Source organism: Myotis daubentonii, chromosome 1 (genome assembly GCF_963259705.1).
Source record: "Myotis daubentonii chromosome 1, mMyoDau2.1, whole genome shotgun sequence".
Taxonomy (NCBI): domain Eukaryota; kingdom Metazoa; phylum Chordata; class Mammalia; order Chiroptera; family Vespertilionidae; genus Myotis; species Myotis daubentonii.
In genome coordinates, this window is record NC_081840.1 from 188774751 (window position 1) to 188796149 (window position 21399).

General features: G+C 37.8%; 1 protein-coding gene across 2 annotated transcripts in view; it reads right to left on the reverse strand.

Moving 5' to 3' along the window:
* DCK (deoxycytidine kinase) overlaps nucleotides 1-21399 on the reverse strand; it is a 29484-nt gene that overhangs the window by 4881 nt on the left and 3204 nt on the right. Inside the window, exons 2-7 of one of the 2 annotated variants that reach the window (XM_059669171.1) lie at nucleotides 21060-21237; nucleotides 11255-11370; nucleotides 5076-5269; nucleotides 3771-3918; nucleotides 2040-2155; nucleotides 1270-1360 (exon numbers count right to left, since the gene is read on the reverse strand). In XM_059669171.1, the coding sequence (XP_059525154.1) occupies nucleotides 1270-1360; nucleotides 2040-2155; nucleotides 3771-3918; nucleotides 5076-5269; nucleotides 11255-11370; nucleotides 21060-21078 (684 nt within the window). In that variant the 5' untranslated portion in view covers nucleotides 21079-21237. The remainder of the gene's footprint in view (nucleotides 1-1269; nucleotides 1361-2039; nucleotides 2156-3770; nucleotides 3919-5075; nucleotides 5270-11254; nucleotides 11371-21059; nucleotides 21238-21399) is intronic. The other variant, XM_059669163.1, reaches the window with a different exon arrangement.

The window sequence follows — 21399 nt, forward strand, 5'->3', positions numbered from 1 at the left end:
CATGTAAAAATATTTCAAAAAGAAAACCAACTGCTAACATTATTAATGAAGACAAAAAATAAATAATACAAAATGATTTCTAGTCAATCTTCACAGAAATGTTACAATAAAATTTTAAAAAATGGTTTTACAGATTCATTTCCGTTAAAATGATGGTTGGCTGTTAGTGCTTCAATGCTGATTTAATTTATTTTAATAGTTATCATTTAAGTGAATTCCATCCTATATTTTTAAATATCATTTATAATAAGAAAGAAGTCACTTGAATTTTCCAGATATGCTTTAATTTATATGATGGAAAAAGCAAGTATCTGCGATAGTAGTTACCTAATATGTTGAGGTTTTAAAAATTCTTGAGATATATCCCTTAATGAATGTCAAGTACCTATTAGGAAATAGCAAACATTTTGTGACAGGAGAAAAGAAATGTCAAATTTATCTCAAAACTAAACGAACACAAAAGTGTGGTTTCTTTAGACCTTAGATCACTAATTTAATTAACACAAATACATAAATATTTGTTATATAATTCTCATGACTATTCTCTCTCAAGCATTCATTAATAAGTTCTCTCCCAGTACCTTTATCAATAAAGGCACCACTCACTTAAATAGAATATACCAAACATCTGGGGCATAGATTAACTCTGATTAAGACAATGACTCAATGATTAGACAATGACAATTCATCATTGACAAGATCCCAAATAGCCTGGCCAGCATGGCTCAGTGGTTGAGCAGCGACCTATGAACCAGGAGAGGTCACGGTTCAATTCTAGGTCAGGGCCCATGCCAGGGTTGTGGGCTCGATCCCCAGTCCAAACAAATTTCAAAACTAAAACTCCTTTCATCTCGAGACTTCAGCTAACATAAAAATGGATAAGATCTGTATCTTACAATTTCAAGTATTCTTCATATTGAATTTAGTTGAAAAAATAAACAAATAGTTTATTATTAAAATGGCTAAAGATTGGTGGTATAGGGAAAGAGGAAAAAGCAGAGAAGCTACAAGAACTTTTGTGAATATTCCTGTATCTCAGATAAAGGAACTAAAGGATTAAAAAGCTCCTTATTTTAGGTAAGGCCACAAAGCTAGAATTTCAAGTTAGGATTACAATCTAAATAGTCTAAATCCCTCTAAAGCTTTTAATTGCCCCTTAATGTAACTTTATGTAGTCATTTCTGTTAGAAAATTGTTTTCTCACAAATTAGAATACCTTTTTAGACAAGACCAAGCAAATACTAGTTTATACTCTTTGTATAAATCTACCTTTTCAACCAGACTGTCGTGTTTGTCTTTAAAGTCTTCATTAACATCCAATATTAAGATAGGCACTTCTTGTAGATAATCAAAGTTGGTTCTATTTAAAGAGTGATGAACAAAACAGTTAGAGAAAGCAATAAATAAGAGAAAAACTAAAAACTCATTATTATAACACAGAAAAATAAAAATGTCAGTCATTTTTCTATTAAAGTTATTCTGCAAGTACTTCATCGGACAGCTCCTTCTTTCTCACCTAGATTTACGTACACATATCTAAAAATCTCAGGTATAATATATAAAGCTAGGCATTGTGATATGTAATAGTCCTCAAAAACCGAAAACATACTGGATAATAGGAGGAATGTCTGCATTTTAAAGATGATAAAACTAAAGTTCAAGGAGACCACTCTGAAACTCAGAGATTGTCCAAGGTACATACTCTTAAAAATTATGCTATACTACCTCCCAAGTCTTGATCTAAGGAACAAATGTGAAATGACTTATCTTAAAATAGTCTCTGAAAGAGAGTACCTAAATAATATACACAGATATATTTCCTACTTTATCACTTAATGTGAAATTCCTTATATTATGCTGTCAATACCACTGGGGGAAATTAGCTATAAAAACTTTAAGGAAATGGATCTCATTGAAATAAAAAGAATCAAAATCCACACCTAATTTGAAAATAAAAAATTGGACATATTGTACATTTTTAATTAATATTTGACAGAAGTATAAAAAATGAGTAGTAAATAAGAATAAGGAAGTCTTACTTCAGTGTTCTGTGCAGGAGCCAGCTATCATGCTTGTAGTGAAGCTTCTCTAAATATTCAAGAGGAATGCCTTGTTCTTCATTTCTTCCCCGTAAATATATTCTACTCAAGCATTTCTAAAAGCAAGCAATAAGAAGAGAGGGTAACCCTGGCTGGTTTGGCTCAGTGGATAGAGCATCGGCCTGGGGACTGACGGGTCCCAAGTTCGATTCCGGTCAAGGGCACATGCCTGGGTTGCAGGCTTGATCCCCAGTAGGGGGTAGGGAGCATGCAGGAGGTAGCTGATCAATGATTCTCATCACTGATGTTTCAATCTCTCTCTCCCTCTTTCTTCTTCTCTGAAATCAACAAAAATATATTAAAAAATAAAAAAGAAGAGAGGGTGGGAGGGGGACAATTATTCTTGTCTGATGCCATTAAATTTTTCTTCTTTAGTGTCTTTTCAGTCATGCTAACGAAAATCTCTATTCCTTCTAAGAACAAACAATAGTTCCTTTTTCCCTCCCTATACTTTTCAATGATTTGGTGACTCTAAACCAAATAGCACTTTCAAAAATAAGTCTATAAACCTTTGGCACCCACATTTGAAATGTATTGTCTAAAATAAGTTTGATAAAAGCAAAAAAATTCAGAATAAAACTGTGCTGCTAATTCTATTATAAATTCTCTTTTCAAATAATTAAATGATCCTCTAATCAAAGGATATCATAAACAATATTAATGAAATAATAGATTTATATTAGACTTTAAGATATTATCTGTTTCTAACAATGAAATTATCATTATTCCTTCTTCTATATTTGCATTTATTTTCATAATTAAAAAATTATTTTCAGAAATAAAAGTAAATTTCAAAATTATTATTAAATTCTGGTTTACTTGATATTAGAAGAACAAAATCATCACTTAGAATCAAAAACATAGTTCCTTTGAAAATTGAGCTTCAGTATAACACAGTATTCTTTCAGGCTAGGAGTCGTAACATTTAATTCATCAGAACCTACTTTGTGACTCAAGGAATAAGTAGAAATAAAAATCAAAGAAAAATGGGAATGCAAGCACCAAAACCAGAAATTTAATCAATGTAAGCTCTCATTTAGGTTAGTTTTATGAAATGCATCCCACTTGGTCTTCCTGCATTCATTACATAATTTCATATGTAAACAATAGCTATGTTACAACCTATGATGAAAGGCACAATTTCAAATAAACTCCCTTAACTAAAAATGGCAAGGGTCCACTAAGTCTCTTCTCAACTACTACTACCCACCATTCCAAACCAAAACCACGACAGATATCCTCTATCCATTTTGCCATTCATTCAGCAAATATTTACTGTGTATCCAAGCCTTATTCTAGACAGTGAAAATTCAACAGTAATTAAAATATCCAAAGTCTCACCTCATGAAGCCCATATTCTAGAAGTTGCTTAAGCAAGTTTCTTAATCTAGCTGTGATAAGAGACTCTGCAAAAGTTAAGAAATAATGAAGAATAGAACTGAGGTAGAACAAACAAGAACCTAAAAGAGCAACCTGCCAAATCTGGGTTTCTAGTTTGCTGAGAAAATAGAATGCTTCTATCTACACAGTTCTCAGTTTTTAATTTGGAGGTAGGAATCTAGAGGGTTGAGAGTGAAGTTTATTATTCTGCCTTCACTGCATAACACTGAAAATTTTCTAAATATTACTTTAAATTTTCAAAGGAACAAGCAAATGTTTATTAAGTCTCACCTCTGGACTAGCTCGAAGATAAATGATTCCATCCAGTTCAAGGCTTTGGCCAAATTGGTTATTCATCCAGTCATGCCAGTCCTGATAAATTGTCCACTCTGTTTCATTCATACATTCAGATTCATACAAATTAGATGCAAAAATATACCTGAAAGAGAGTTTACATAAATCCTTTCCAAAAAATACAGAGAAATAGAAAAGAGAAGATGGATCTACCAAATGGACATGGAAACTTCTCCTAAAACCTGTGGCAGATAATGCCTTGGATAACAGAAAAAAAAAAACCAATAAAGTATCTCCAAATACAGAAAATTATGTATTGCCCAGTGATTCTCAGAAATGTGGTGTGAGGACCCCTGATACACCCCAAGACCTTTCCAGGGGTTTTGTGTGAGAGGCCAGATAACTTTATACTTCAACCAAAAAAATATATTCAACAGAGTAAATACAGAACCATAAATGAGAACCCAGCTGTCTTCCATTAAATTAGGCATTAAAGAGATTCACAGAAATGTAAAATGCTCGTCTATTTTTTTGCTTTGAAAAATGTAATTTTCACTAGTATGTTATTTATGTTTATATATAATGAGTTTTTATAGCTAACTTTAAATTTTTCCATTTCTCAATCTTAATTTCTAATGACAGAAATATGAATAAGACACAAAGATCTTTGAACTTCTCAATAATTATTAAGAATGGAAAGAGGTCCTGAGAACAAAAGTTTGAGAACCCCTATTCTGAGCTAACTCTAGAGATTAAAAGAATCCTTGCATACCCAGGGTAATTCCAAGGCCCCCTAAAGATTTTTTACCTTCTTGCTCCAGGTGAGTCTAGAATATAGTTCAGATTTAACCAGAGCAGATGAGAATTTTAAGAGGGTTGGAGGAAAAAAATTTCTCTACAAATTTGAATGAGATGGCCACATATTCCCTATAGTTTCCATGGAATCTAGAAATTATCTATAATAATAAGTATAATATGCAAATTAGACTGGATGTCCTTCCAGACGAAGCCAGGGCTGTGAGGGAAGCCCAGGTCCTGGGTACCAAAGGGAAGCTGGTGCTGGCAGCCAGGGGCAGGAAGGCCTACTCCTGCACTAATTTTGTGCATCGGGCCTCTAGCAAATACTATAACTTCCCTAATGCCATTAGTTTGAAACTGCTAAAAGTATTAAATGTCATTCTGCATCTCAAATCCCCAACTCAACCTCTCTTATTACTTTGAATCCAAAGATAAAGAAAAAAAAAAGAATTCCAGTTCTAAGCCAAGGATTCAACCTAATAAGTACAAGTAATTTATATATACCTGTCACTATACACAGATCGTTCAAAAAATAATACAGGTTTCTCCGCATCTTTGATCTTGCCGTTGAGAGAGGCAAGCTGAGCTCGTATGCGACTGAGGCAGGCATATGCCTGGAAGGTAAAAGACCATCGCTCAGGTTTCTCATACATCATCTGAAGAACATTCCCACCACTTTTCTGAGATGTGGTCAGTTCCTGTTTCAAATTTGGAAAAAAAAAAAACAAAAAGCAAAGTTAATGATCAATAGGCCTATTTTAATTTTTTTAAAAAGCTCATAAAGAGAAGTTGGATAAATAAATGCATCATGATTAGCAAAACCAAAATGAGTAAGTCCTCTTCTTTCTTCTCTTTCCCACTGTATTTTTAGGTTACCTGAAGCCTGGAAGAATTTGAAAAGCTAGCTTAACCACCAATTCCTTAGATGTTTTTCACAAGAGGTCACAAACAGCCTATGTCAGAAATTATTTGTTTGGCCCAAATGGAACTCTTAAGACATTTAAATTAGTTGTCAATATCTAAAAGCTAAATAATTTCATATAATATAGCTGGATGTTTATCTTCTTTTTAAAAATAGGAAAACAAAGTAATACTGTGACTGTATTTCCTCTTGGTAAAAATCAGTTAGAGCAAAGTCACATGTGCTTCATTAGGTAGGACACATGCTTTCTAGTTTATAAGCCCCACCATTCCCTGTTGAGATTCACAACTTCATGAATACTGACTGTTGGATACACAAGAGAAGTTAGCAATCAAGCACAACCTTCCAGTCTACACATAAAAATATCAGGCATACATTTTTCAAGTTGTTATTTCATCTTATAATAGTAGTAAATGAGTCAAAATTGGTATTCCTTTTTAGTTCCTGTCTGTTTTCAGTTATTCTATTTTCTCCTTGGATGTCAGGTGGTCAACACGGTTGCCTCTTTAAAGTCCCTTCCTTTACAGTCCCTTTTAATCAGAAAATAAGTTTATTAGATTGTGTCAAAAGTATAAGTAAATACCCTAAGAACCTTAATGCATAATTTTTGTGACCTCCATTTTGGCCACAAAAGTAATGTGCTTTCTTCCTTTTCTCAGCGATTACTAATGACAACTAATTTGCATGTCCCTTTTCCTGTACTTTTAACTATTGCAAGCATTCCTCTTCAAAAGAAAAGGTAGTTAAATTTGTGTTTTCAAAGAATATTTTCATCATGTACTGTTACTTAGTAAAGTTTGGCAGGTCTAAAATAATTTCATAAACTTTTAAGTAATTAACATGCATTTTTTCTTAACAAAACTTCCTTCACCTTTCCTGGATGTCAGATACTCCTTCAAAGAAGGTCTATGAGTAGATCAAAAAACATTTGCATTTACCTGCAGTGAAAAAGAATCCAATGAAACAGAAAATCCAGGTCATGTTATATTTATTTCAATACTGACACCAGATTTTATAAGACACATTTCCTCATTTCTTCAAATACCTAGGTTGCCGTTTCATCCCCAGTCAGGGCACATACAGGAAGCAACTGATCAATGTTTCTCTCTCACATTGATATTTCTCTCTCTCCCCCTCCTCTTTTTAAATGAGTGAAAAATATCCATGGGTGAGGATTTTTTAAAAGTGTACAGATACAGGGAATACACTCGTCCACCACCCTCACACTCCACAATCTTGTACCCCAAAATACTATCCTCATGAGGCAGGAAAGTTAGAATAGGGAACAAAGGCCGCAAGCTCTAACCCTCCTTCAACTTGGCTGGAACATCACACACACAACTTTCACTGACCACCTGTTCCCTGAGAAGAGACAAGGATGAATGGCAACAGCAGTCACCCACCAGTGTCACAAGCAGAGGACCATCCTATTCCTATTCCACACACCCCTTGCCCACGTTTAATAAAAACCTTCCACCCAGACCCAACTGAGGTATTCAGTATGAGGTCACCTGCTCTCACTTCTCTAGTTCAGGCTATCACTTTAATAAATTTATTGTGCTTTAACTCCTGTCACACTCTTGACTCCTTTCTTATTCCCTAACAAAAACCTGGATCAAGTTGAGGTATCCCTTAACATCCCACACACTGTCTGAAACTCCACCTAGAAGTACAAAGGACTAACAACATAGTAACTCTCAATACACACCCAAAGAAAACTATCCTCAGAGAATGAGCACCAAAATCCAATGGAGGTAATCAAATTGTAACATATGACTGGATTGCAGTAGTCTGATAAAAGTATATGCTAATAATAATAATACTAATAATAATAGCAGCATCTCCACAGTAGTTTTAAAGAACGGTCAGTTTGGAAATTTGACTCTAGTACATGTGAAGAAATTCCCCAGTCCATAAACACAAGTATCAGGTCCATGAAGCCAAAGGATTTTCAAAATGATGACAGATGCACCAATGTGTCACAGTATGATGACATCAGTCATTAAGATAATATAACTAATTCCCTGACTCTGATTCTAAACAGACAACCTTCCTAGTATAAACTGTCTTCCCATGCATATGAATGCAATGTTTGCAACATTTCCTCTCTAATATCAACCAGAGTTCAATACACTCCCAACACTAACAGTCATTTTTAGGGCAGTCATTTTTTATTATTGGTGTGTTTGTTTGTTTTTTTGAGAGCGAGAGAGACACTTATGTGAGAAACATTGATCAGTTGCCTCTCATACGCACCCTGACTGGGGACTGAACCAGCAACCTAGGTATGTGCCCTAACCAGAAATCGAACCCACAACCAACTTGAGCCACCCAGCCAGGGCAGGACAGTCATTTTTAACCCGGAGGCATCCATTAGGAACTGCTTATTTTTAAAAGCACAGCAAATCATTGAGATTTTTAAGAGTTCCTTCTAATAGTTGAGAATTATGGGCCTACTTTGAGACTGGATTGACTTAATTCAATGAATTTGGTAATTACATTTCTCTCTGCAAATTAAAATTTTGGCATTTTGGCCCTAGCTGGTTTGGCTCAGTGAATAAAGCGACTAAAGGGTCCCGGGTTTGATTCCAGTCAAGGGCACATGTCCCGGTTGGAGGCTCGATCGATCCCCAGTAGATCAGGCAGGCAATCAATCAATGGCAGGCAATTCTCTCTCATCATTGATGTTTCTCTCTTTCTTTCTTTCTTTCTTTCTTTCTTTCTTTCTTTCTTTCTTTCTCTCTCTCTCTCTCTCTCTCTCTCTCTCTCTCTCTCTCCCCCTCCCCTTACTCTCGGAAATAAAAATTTTTTTTTTTTAAAAAAAGCCTTTAACAGCCTGTATTTTTCACTTGATAATAAATGTCTATTTTTTAAAAAATTAATAAATAAAAATTAAAAAGCCTTTAAAATTTTGGCATATTGGTTTTTATATGTCAGTTTCTGTTATACAGAAACTGATTAATGTGAGGTATACTGAGAGGCAGAGACATTTAATGTGTCAACAAAATAGTCATATATATTTCATGAGTTAGAAGCTTATGACATTAAAACTAAAATGGACCTTAACTGGAGGTCACCTAATCCAATCTAGTCTAACACTGCCCCAATGAAAGAATCCCATCTCTATTTTTGACATTGTTTTAATTTGGCTTTGTACCTAACACCTGATTATAACTGCACTGACAGTTGACCCCAGAAATGGGAGTAAAGAGGCATTTTTAGAACACAAGTCTCATTTCTAAAGGTAAGCAAACTTGAGTGGGGCACTTTAGTGAAAGAGGCCCTGAGACATACTTTAGGAAGAAAGATGCAGGGTGGAAGAAGATAGAACATTTAAAAAGAAAATGAGCAAAAGGATCTGAACAGGGACTTCACAAAAGAAATTTTAAAAAAAAATGACAAATTAATTAAATAAAGGAGCATAATCTCATTAGTAATCAGGAAAATACAAATTAAAAACAAAATATATTAAACATTTAGCAGAATGCCAAAAATTAGGAAGCTAAACAATACTAAATACTGGCAAAGACATGGAGTAGTAATAGCTTGAGTACACTATGGGAACTGTAAACTAATAAAAACACTTTGGAAAACAAGCATCTTACGTACACCCCACTGTCCAATAATTTTATTTTATTCCTAGAGAAAATCTTGCATTTGTGCCCCGGGATTCATGTTCACAGCAGAGCTGTTTTTACAGCAACTAAGCTAGAAACCACTCAAAATTTGGTCGCAGGTATAGAATGGACAAATAGTGACATATGAATACAATTTAATACTATATGGCAATGAAAATGAACAAGCTATAGCTGCATGCAACAACATGGACAGTTTTCACCAACTTATCAAGCAAAAGATACAAGAGGAAAAAGAATGTAAACGGTTGATTTGGTTTATAATATTCAAAATCAGACAAAATTAAGTTGTATTTCTTAGAAACATGTTCATTTATGGTCAAATTATTTTTAGAAATCAGGAAAATTATTACCAAAAATTATTTTATGAGTGATTATCCCAGTGGAGTTGTTCATCTAGGGAATGAACTATTGTAACTTGAGAAGAACGTCTACAATGATAGTAATGTTCTCTTTCTTGACCTGGATGATGGTTACAAAGATAGCAGCCTTAAAATTATTCTTCAAACTGTACATAGGTTTTATATACTTTTCTTTAGTTATATCATATGTTAATAAAAAAATGTTGAATGAAAGAAGTGTACAAATTTACTCATTTTAAAATTCTGCTAAAGGCTAACCATGCGTTTCCCCAGCAGAAAAGAAAATTGATCCATATAGAAATGAAGTCCCTTCAAGCCTTAGTCCTGAGTATTCTAAGGATTTGGGTGTACTGAATGGGTTCTAGACCTAAAGTTAACTACACCTGGCAAATAGGTGTGTGAGAAAATACCTTTAGTTATTCAAAATTAAACATCCTCAAAGTTCACAGATTATTTTAGATAGATAGATAGATAGATAGATAGATAGATAGATAGATAGATAGATAGATAGATAGATAATAGATAGATTGATTGATTGATTTTAGAGAGGAAGGGAGAGGAAGATAGAAATATCAATGATGAGAGAGAATCATTGATTGGTTGTCTCCTGCATACCCCTACTGGGGATCTAGCCCAAAACCCAGGCATGTGCCCTGACTAGGAATTGAACAGTGACCTCCTGGTTCACAGGTAGATGCTCAACCACTAAGCCATGCTTGGTCAGGCAACAGATTATTTTAATAATAATTTCTCCTTGTGCCCTAACCGGTTTGGCTCAGTGGATAGAGCGTCGGCCTGTGGACTGAAGGGTCCCCGTTATTTCCAGATTCCTTATACCAACAGCTAAACTCTAAAACATAGACTTTTTTTCAATCTTCTGTCCACATCAGCTCTAACAAAGCTTTAAGCACACATTCCCATTGTGAAGGTTTCTGCTATACAGCTATGCAGCTTTCAGTTTTAATCCTCATTTCTCCAAAAATAAAAATATTAGCAATTAGATATCTCTCCTTCATACACATACAATAAAAAATTGTGCTATAAAAAAATGAGATTTGCCCAGCCATCATGGCTCAGTGGTTGAGCATCATCCCAGGGTTCAATTCCTGGTCAGGGCACATGGCCAGATTGTGGGCTCAATCCCAGTGGGGGGCTTTCAGGAGGCAGCCCATTAATGATTCTCTCTCCCTCTCCCTTTCTCTCTGAAGTCAATAAAAATAAATGTATTTTTTTAAATAAATATAACTGTTATTCCCTTTTTCTCATTCACAACATAGAATGAATAATGCTGAGAAATTGAAACTTATGTCCAGGATGAAAGTCTGGCAAAAATGACAGTACACAGAAATGGGAGCCTAAACAGTTCATTCTAAGACAAAAGGCTTAAAAAATAAACTAATAAAATTCAGTTACTGGGTAGTTTTGTTTTTCTTGTTTGCTTATGTTTTTTTAAACAAAAAGTACAAAGCAACTCAAGGAATTTAACTTGCAATTAGATTTTTTAAAACATTTAAATTAATTTTTGAAAACTTTAAAAATTTTACTTAGATATAATCAAGTACATAAATCTTAGATGCATGTTGTCCAATGTTTACATAGATGAACATCCTTGTACTATTACCCAAATGAACATAAAGACTTAAAGCTAGATTTCAAAGTTTTATTTGAAAAAGGAAAAACAAGCAAACACCCAAGAGATTAAATACTATTGCTTCTCTAAGCCAAACGGTTTTTATTTTACTTAATTAAATTTTATTTTCATACCTGAAATTCATCTTGAGTACTTTGAACATTGCACCATCTGGCAATAGGTTCAGGAACCACTTCACAATCCTGGCAGACTTGTTTAAGGATATTCACAAATGTAGACTTCCCTGCAGCTATTGTGAAGAGGAAAAGTAAAACCGAGCAAAATAACTTATCAGAGGAAAAAAAGCAAAAATAGTCTTCAGCTTTTCAAAAGGTATAATCATGCACAGCATAACAACATTTCACTCAATGTTGAACTACATGTATTTTGGTGGTTCCCTCAAGACTATAATGATGCTGAAAAATTCCTATCACCTAGAGACACATAGATGTCTAACGTTTTAGCACAAGGCATTATTCACATACTAATGGCCCAGTGCACGAATTTGTGCACAAAGGAAATTAATTACAAGAAATATTTTAATATCGCCATTCACCCTTTCTCTATAATAGAAATGTCAACCAAATTCACGATTCACAATGATAGATTGAAACACATGCCTGCGATTGGCGCCAGCAAGAGCTTTATATGTACCGCATATGCGCAAGTCAACTTCGCCTTTTATATGTATAGAATAAACTTTTTTTTTTAATATATTTTTATTGATTAAGATATTACATATGTGTCCTTGTCCCCACGTTACCCTCTACCCCCTCCCCCCCCGCTCGTGCCCTCACCCCCCCCCCCCCCGCCGTTGTCCGTGTCCATTGGTTAGGCCTATATGCCTACATGTAAGTCCTTTGGTTGATCTTTCCCCCTTTCCACCACCCTCCCCTACCCTCCCTCCAAAGCCCGACAGTCCAATCAATGCCTCTCCGTCTCTGGATCAGTCCTTGTTCATCAGTTTATGTTGTTCATTATATTCCACAAATGAGTGAGATCATGTGGTATTTATCCGCTCTCCAGTTCCATCCATGCTGTGGCAAATGGTAAGAGTTCCTTTTTCTTCTTCCTCTTCTTAAAGAATACCTTTCAGCATTTCATATAATGCTGGTTTGGTGGTGATGAACTCCTTTAGCTTTTTCTTATCCGTGAAGCTCTTTATCTGACCTTCTATTCTGAATGATAGCTTTGCTGGATAAAGTAATCTTGGTTGCAGGTTCCTGCTATTCATCACTTTGAATATTTCTTGCCACTCTCTTCTGGCCTGCATGGTTTCTGTTGAGAAATCAGCTGACAGTCGTATGGGTATTCCCTTGTAGGTAACTGGCTTTCTTTCTCTTGCTGCTTGTAAGATTCTCTCTTTGTCTTTTGCCCTTGGCATTTTAATTATGATGTGTCTTGGTGTGGTCCTCTTTGGATTCCTTTTGTTTGGGGTTCTCTGCGCTTCCTGGACTTGTAAGTCTATTTCTTTCACCAGGTGGGGGAAGTTTTCTGTCATTATTTCTTCAAATAGGTTTTCAATATCTTGCCCTCTCTCTTCTTCTGGTACCCCTATAATTCTGATGTTGGTACGCTTGAAGTTGTCCCAGAGGCTCCTTACACTATCTTCATATTTTTGGAATCTCTTTTCTTTTTTCTTTTTCAGTTGGGTATTTTTTGTTTCTTTGTATTTCAAATCTTTCACTTGATTCTTGGGATCCTCTTGTCTGCTGTTGGATCTCTGTAAATTATTCTTTATTGCAGTCAGTGTATGCTTAATTTCTAGTTGGTCCTTTTTCATGTCCTCCATGGTCTCACTATACTTATTGAGGGACTCATTAAATTTATCCGCGGTTTCCATAAAATTCTTGAAAAACCTTATAAACGTGGCCTTGAACTCTATATCCAGTCATTTGCTTTCCTCCGTTTCTGCCATTTGTGACCTGTTTCTTTGTCTCCGCATTTTGGCTGCTTCCCTGTGTTGATAGAGTGGTCCTGCGCGCCAGGTGTCCTGTAGGGCCCAGTGGCTCAGCCTCCCCAGTTACCTGAGGTGGACACTCTTGGTGCACCCCCTTATGGGCTTTGTGCACAGTCCTGTTGTAGCTATGCCTTGGTTCTTGTAGGCTCACTGGGAGGAATTGACCTCCAGGGCAATTGGCAGTGAGAATCAGCTGTGTCTATGGTGGGAGAACTTCTGTGCTGAAGACACCCTTCTGGGGCAAGACTTGCTTCAGTGGGGCTTTGGTGCTCACTGAGACTGCACCCTGAGTGTGTCCCTTATGGATCTGAGGAGTTGTGATCTGGATGGTCCCCCTCTGACCACTGGGTACAGTGGCTCTTGGATCTAAGGATGTGCTAATTTAGCCTCTGCCTGAGGTTACACAGCAGGAACTATGAAGAGAACTGCAGATTCCCCTTCCTTTTTTTGGAGTTTGGAAGTGCCCTGATGATGCTCAGCTGTGTAGCAATGCAAGCTGCTGTGGGGCCTTGGGCCTTCTCTTGGAAGCTCTGGGTCTATCTGGCCCGGCTGCAGTTAGGTAATTACAGGTTGCAAATGGCCGGGGCATTCATATGCAAAAGCCTCTGCTGCAGCCTGGGCGGGGCGGGGTCTCAAGGAATCAAAGGGCGGAGGAAGCAGCTATGGCGGAGCCTCAGCCCCGCCCTAAGGAGTCGCGAGTCCCAGTGTCCCAGCAATGGCTGCAAGCACCTCTGAGGGAAAGCCGCCCTCAAGATCGCCCGCTGCCAGACAGACCAGTTTCTCCCCGTATGAGTGCTGGGTCCCCAGAGACTTCCCAGAACCGGATTTCAGAGCCGTGGGGAGCTTGTGTCTCCCTCCGGTTTCAAAATGACAGCCGCGTCCTCAGGTGCCAGACCCTTTCCGAGCGCGGGAGCCCCCGTACCTCTGCACTCCACCTCGGCAGCTCCTCTGGCTCTCAGTGTGCTTTTCTTTCCTTCTAGTTGTAGAATTTACACTCAGCCAGCTCTCCTGTAGTTCTGGATGAGTACGGCTTGTGTTTTTGATGCATTTATCAATTGTTGTGGGAAGCAGCAATTTCCCGGTGTTTATCTATGCCGCCATCTTAGTTTCTCCTAGAATAAACTTTCTTAATTAGACCTGCTTTCTGATGTAGCCCAGTGAAGCACCCCAACTTCTCTTTCAGGTAATTACCAGCAACACAGCAGTAAATATCAACACAAAGCAGATTATTATTGTAGATCACACTGGGAGAACAAATGGTAAAATATTTAACTGCAGCAGTGTTGGACTATATTCTGCGCAGTGAGAAAACCTGAAGTCATTCTCAAGGGTCACCATTTCTTCTTTTCAGGCAGGTCAAGTTTCTAAGCTTTCGAAATCTCCGTTTTCCGGCTAATGAAAAGAAAATAGGATTCCTCTGAGTCCCCCATTTACCTGCTCCAGAACTTCTGTGAGGATCAAATGAGATGAGGCACAGGGAAATACTTCAGACATTTGGTTACAGTATAAAATGTTTGCACCTCGCCAAAACCGGTTTGGCTCAGTGGATACAGCGTCGGCCTGTGGACTGAAAGGTCCCAGGTTCGATTCCGGTCAAGGGCACGTACCTGGGTTGCGGGCACATCCCCAGTAGGAGATGTGCAGGAGGCAGCTGATCGATGTTTCTCTCTCATCGATGTTTCTAGCTCTCTATCTCTCTCCCTTCCTCTCTGTAAAAAATCAATAAAATATATTTAATTAAAAAAAAAAAAATGTTTGCACCTGGCTTTGAAGCAAGTCATGCTCCTGGGCTGAAGAAACTGCAAGGAGGCTAGTTGCCAGGAAGAGGAAGATGGGCATTGCTACATTACATCATTACGAAGACGGACACTTAGTATATTAGCCCTTTAAATATATATATATATATATATATATATATATATATATATATATATATATATATATATATATTTGTGGTCATGCCAGTGTAAACAAATCTGCACTGCCACTCATAAAAATATAGCATATACAATTATGTAAAGTACATAATACTTGATAGTGATAACAAATTACTATGTTACTGGTTTATATATTTACTATACATAACTTTTAGTTATTTTAGAGTTTACTCTTCTGGATTATTAAAAAAAACAAAAAACAGTCCACTGGAGTGGCTCAGTTGGTTGAGTGTCATCCTATGCACTGAAGGGTTACCAGTTCAACTCCTGGTCAGGGCACATATAGAGAGCAGCTGATCGATGTCTCTCTCTCTCTCTCTCTCTCTCTCTCTCTCTCTCTCTCTCTCTCGCTTGCTCTCTTCCTTTTCTAAGCATGTCCTCAGGTGAGGATTGACTGATTAAATACATAAATAAATAAATAAATAAATAAATAAATAAATAAATAAATACATAAATACATAAATACATAAATAAATGAATAAATACAAACCATAAAACAATATGCTATGTTACACTGGCAAAAGCCTCATGCATCTCATGGTTAAGTCTTTTGATTGCACCATTTTCTCTTGTGCTTGATTTAATCTCATGTTGTTTTGTACAGTAACATGCTGTACAGGCTTGTAGGCTAGGAGCACTAGGCTATACCATACAGCCAGTTGTGTAGTAGGCTATACTATCTGTGTTTGTGTAAGTGCACTGTATGATATTCTCACCAAGACTAACTCAACTAACGACACATTTCTCATAATGTATCCCCACTGTGAAGCAGCACATGACTATAATAGTAAATACATTAAAAAACATTTAATTTCCTAAACTTACTTTTTAGATTTTTTAAAAATTATTGAATTTATTGGGTTAGATTGGTTAATAAAATTATATAGGCTTCAGGTATACAATTCTGTAATATATCATCTGTATATTGTATTGTGTTCACCACTCCAAGTTAAATCTCCTACTATCACCATTTATCCCCCTTTAAGCTCTCCCCCAGCTCTAGATTTTTTTTTAAATAAAAACTAAAAGGGTCCCTGTCCATTCTTATTAAACACATTAATTTTTAGTTTACCAAAACCATGGAAAAGAAAATTTAAAAACCTGGTGAGATTTTAGGCAAGATGTTATGGCATAAAAAATCCTAGTTCTAGATTCATTTTCCTTAACCAAGCAGTGAGCAATAACTTTGTGGGAAGTAGTTAAGGTTTTTCCTCCACTTAATTAGGTATGTGATTTTGGAAAACTACCAGCCTCTCTGAGCCTGCTTCCCATAATACAATGTAGATAATAATAATACCCTCCTCATGGAAACTGCTGTGATAAGCAAGCAAACTATCACTATAGTGACAGTCTTTCTAGGCTGTCACATTTTCAAAATTTTCCTTTTCAAACTGGCTTCATTCTCTGCTAAACAACTCAGGACTTTCCTACCTAAAACTAATTTAAAAACAACCAAATGAACTATAAAATCAATGTAAAGATGCATCAAATGCCTATAGTTTTAGAATGGAAAGTAGCATATTATTATAGGACAGTAGCTATCATATGGCACTACAGTATCATCTATATATATAAAAGGCAAATATGCTAAGTGTCCCTTTAGGTAATGACGTCATGTAGCTTCACTGGGCTTCCTCTCCCTAGCAACTAGCCTCCTTGCGGTTTCTTCAGCCCAGGAACATGACTTGCTTCAAAGCCAGATGCAGACATTTCACACTGTAACCAAATGTCTGTGAGGCACTTTCCCATGCCTCATCTCATTTGATCCTCACAGAAGTCCTGCACAGGTAGATGGGGGACTCAGAGGAATCCTATTTTCTTTTCATTAGCCAGAAAACAGAAATTTCGAAAACTTAGAAACTTGACCTGCCTGAAAAGAAGTAAGAAATGGTGACCCTTGAGAATGACTTCAGGTTTTCTCACTGCGCAGAATATAGTCCAACACTGCTGCAGTTAAATATTTTACCATTTGTTCTCCCAGTGTGATCTACAATAATAATCTGCTTTGTGTTGATATTTACTGCTGTGTTGCTGGTAATTACCTGAAAGAGAAGTTGGGGTGCTTCACTGGGCTACATCAGAAAGCAGGTCTAATTAAGAAAGTTTATTCTATACATATAAAAGGCGAAGTTGACTTGCGCATGTGCGGTACATATAAAGCTCTTGCTGGCGCCAATCACAGGCATGTGTTTCAATCTATCATTGTGAATCGTGAATTTGGTTGACATTTCTATTATAGAGAAAGGGTGAATGGCAATATTAAAATATTTCTTCTAATTAATTTCCTTTCAATGTGCACAATGACCACTAGTAAGTTTATAAAACCTTTTTTGCAAAGTACTTCCTACAAGCAATAGCCATGTTTTCTCTACTTTATTTTCATGGTTCTGTGCAGTGTGTACTCTATCCAATCCTTAAAATAAAATAAAAGTTATCTGATCATTCACTAGTTTCTTAGAAATTGGGGTGGGGAAGATATTTGGGTGGGGGAGATATTCAGGTATAATCAGAACACGTTATATTTATAAATTACCCAGGAATACATTCAATTTAATAGTAGGAAAAGTATTGACATAAAATTTAATAGGGTGCAACAGTACTCCTAATGACCATCACACCCTTTCTATCTTAAGTCACCAAATGTGGTTATATTAGACATCTCCAGTCAACATAATGTGTTTCTCCCCCTCTCTCTCCCTCTACGCCCCCTTCCCCCCCACACAGATAAAAATAAAAAGCAATTTTAGTATGCTTATAAGTAAAGCCTCCTCTTCCTTATAAACTGGGTCCAAAGAGGGCAAAAAGAACTTACCTTTGACTTATAAAACTACATTCAAATCTAGGACATTAAAAGGACAATAGAAAAAAAGAACAAACTGGAAGAACTTTAAAAGATCACACGCAGGGCCCTAGCTGGTTTGGGCTCAGTGGATAGAGCATCGGCCTGTGGACTGAAGGGTCCCGGATTCGATTCCAGTCTAGGGCACATGCCTGGGTTGCTGGATCAATCCCCAGTAGGGTGCATGGAGGAAGCAGCCAATCAATGATTCTCTCTCGTCATTGATGTTTCTATCTTTCTCTCTCCCTCTCCCTTCCTCTCTGAAATCAATACAAATAAATAAATAAATCACACATAGAGGGGGGAAAAGAGGAGGGTCGATAAGGTAACAGACAGAACAGCTGAGGAGAAAAAATTTTAAGGATAAATTAAATGACTATTGGATTTAATAATGGGAAAAACACTGGTAACCATGGATTTTGTGTGGAGAGGGTAAGCATAGGGACTGTACAGCCTTTAAAAGGACAATAAGTGAAACATAAAATGATCACCAGACATTCAGTGAGGAGCAAGTGGTCCCAGATGCGAGAGCCCCAGATTGCAAGATGGATGTCTGCCTGCCAGCTTAGGCCCGATTCCCCTAGGGATCGGGCCTAAGCCTGCAGGTGGATACCCCCCGACGGGTCCCGGACTGCCAGAGGGCACAGGCTGGGCTGAGGGCACCCCTCCCCACCCCAGTGTACGAATCTCATGCACCAGGCCTCTAGTCCTACCTAATAATAGACAAACATGGTAATTAACCATACCTCCGCTACGCTTCCCATTGGCTAATCAGGGTGATATGCAAATTAACTTCCAACCAAGAAGGCGGCCGGCAGCCATGCAGCTGAAGCGAACATGAGGCTTGGTTGCCCCGGCGACGAAGGCAGCCAAGGTTACCAACCTGCTGCACCCGGCTCTGAGCCTGAAAGCAACAGCTCCGAAATGCAACTATGTTTCAATTATAGAAGCGAAACAAACCCCAGAGACCTGCTTTCAGACAGCCGGCAATCGGAGCTGGAGCTGGAGCTGCAGCTGCAACAAAGTTTCAATTACAGAAGGTAAATAAATCCCAGAATAAAAAAAGAAAAAAGAAAAAAAGGAGAGACTGGCAGCTTCAGTTGCAGGCTGGGCCCGCCTGAAAACAGCCCTCAGCCCCTCATCCAGGCTGGCCAGGCACCCCAGTCGGACCCCCACCCTGAAGGGGGTGCGGGCAGTCTGAAAACAGCCCTCAGCCCCTCATCCAGGCTGGCCAGGCACCCCAGTGGGGACCCCCACCCTGAAGGGGGTGCGGGCAGCCTGAAAACAGCCATCAGCCCCTCATCCAGGCTGGCCAGGTACCCAAGTGGGACCCCTACCCATGCACCAGGCCTCTAGCCTATATAGTAAAAGGGTAATATGCAAACTGACCCTAACAGCAGAAAGACTGGGAATGACTCGTCACTATGACACACACTGACCACCAGGGGGCAGACGCTCAATCCAGGAGCTGCCCCCTGGTGGTCAGTGCACTCCCACAAGGGGAGCTCTGCTCAGCCAGAAGCCAGGCTGATGGCTGCCAGTACAGCGGTGGTGGTGGGAGCCTCTCCTGCCTCCTCAGCAGTGCTAAGGATGTCCGACTGCAGCTTAGGTCTGCTCCCCGCTGGCAAATGGACATCCCTTGATGGCTGCCGGGCTGCCAGAGGAATGTCTGATTGCCAGCTTAGGCCCAATCCCCTGGGGAGCAGGCCTCAGCCAGCAGGTGGTCATCCCCCGAGGTGTCCCAGACTGCAAGAGGGCACAGGCTGGGCTGACAGATCTCCCCCCTCCCCCCCAGTGCACTAATTTTTGTGCACAGGGCCTCTAGTATGAATATAATATAAAATAAAATGAACAGTTAAGTCTCAAATTCTAGGAATAAGAGAAGAATCACAAATTATTTTCTACAACACAGATTAACAACTTGTACATTTATAGCTTATTTGTGTCTGACAAATTGGAGGGGACATGAGCAACAGTGCAAAAGCAATAAGAGTAACAGGCAAAGCTTCAGTGTCAGGAAAGACTAAGTGGTGAGGAATAAAGCCCATCTAAATAGCAAAATGTTGTCTTACAGAAATGCAGGTTCAGTGTTAGCAAATATTCAGATTTTAGTTCCAGGACCTCAGGGTCACCATAACCTGCGAATGCTCAAATCCCCTATATAAAATGGCATAAATTCACACCATATTACAAAGCTATAGCAATTATAACATTATGATACTGGCACAAAAATAAACACATAGATCCATGGAACAGAGTTGAGAGCCCAGAAATAAACTCATCCACATATGGTCAATTAACTTACAACAGAGGAGCCAAGAATAAACAATAGGAAAGGACAGTCTCTTTAATAAGTGGTGCTGGAAAAACTGGAGAGCCATGTGCCAAAGAATGATATTGGATGACTATCTTACACCATACACAAAAATAAATTTAAAATGGGTTGAAGACTTGAATGTAAGACTGAAACCAAAAAACTCTCAGAAGAAAATATAGGCCATAACCTTTCTGACATCAGTCTTGGCAATGATTTTATAGATTTGACACCAAAAGCAAAGGCAACAAAAGAAAGTGGGACTACATCAAACTAAAAAGCTTCTGCATGGGAAAAAAATAAACAAAATGAAAAGGCAACCTACAGAGTGGGAGAAGATATTTGCAAATGACATATATGATAAGGAGTTAATTAAAAAATATATAAAGAACTGTACAACTCAAAATAAAAAAAATCTAACAATCCAATTTAAAAGTGGACAGAGTAAAAAATTTTCCAAAGACGTGCAGATGGCCAACAAGCATATGACAAATGCTCAGCATCACTAATCATCAGGAAAGTACAAATTAAAACCATGGTGAGAAATTACCTCACACCTGTAAGATTAGCTACTATCAAAAGACAACAAATTACAAGTTTTGGAGAGATTATGGAGAAAACGGAATTCTCATGCACTGTTGATGGGGTTGAATATTGGTAGAACCACTATGGGAAACTTGGAGGCTCTTCAAAAAATTAAGAATAGAGTGATCATATGACCAAACAATTTCACTTCTGGGTATCTGCCCAAATAAAACAAAAACACTAATTTTAAGGGGGGAAAAAATGGCGTAAATCAATGCATATAGCCTGCCCTCAGCATCCACGGACTCCCAACCACAGAAACAGTACCATATTTATTGGAGGGGAAATCCATGTATAACTTCACCTGCACAGTTCAAATGCATGTTGTTCAAGGGTCCAACTGTATATGGATCTTTTCTACTGGTGCCTTAATACGAGAGCAATGAAACAAATGTCCTGTTTGAGGGTATGTCCAGCTTTTTTTCTATTCCTTGGAATGCTGCTAAAGCATCTGCTTGCCTTGCTTTTTAAAAGTCCGACTGCTTTATAAAAATTAAAGAAACAAAAAACAAAATTCAAGTGCTTTGAATAGGGTAAGAATTTAAAACCATTCACTGTATGCATGAATGACTAGTACATAACTTGGAGACAAAAAATAAATCATCTCAAAACAGGAAATGTCAGGCATAGGTTTCCTGTGGTAG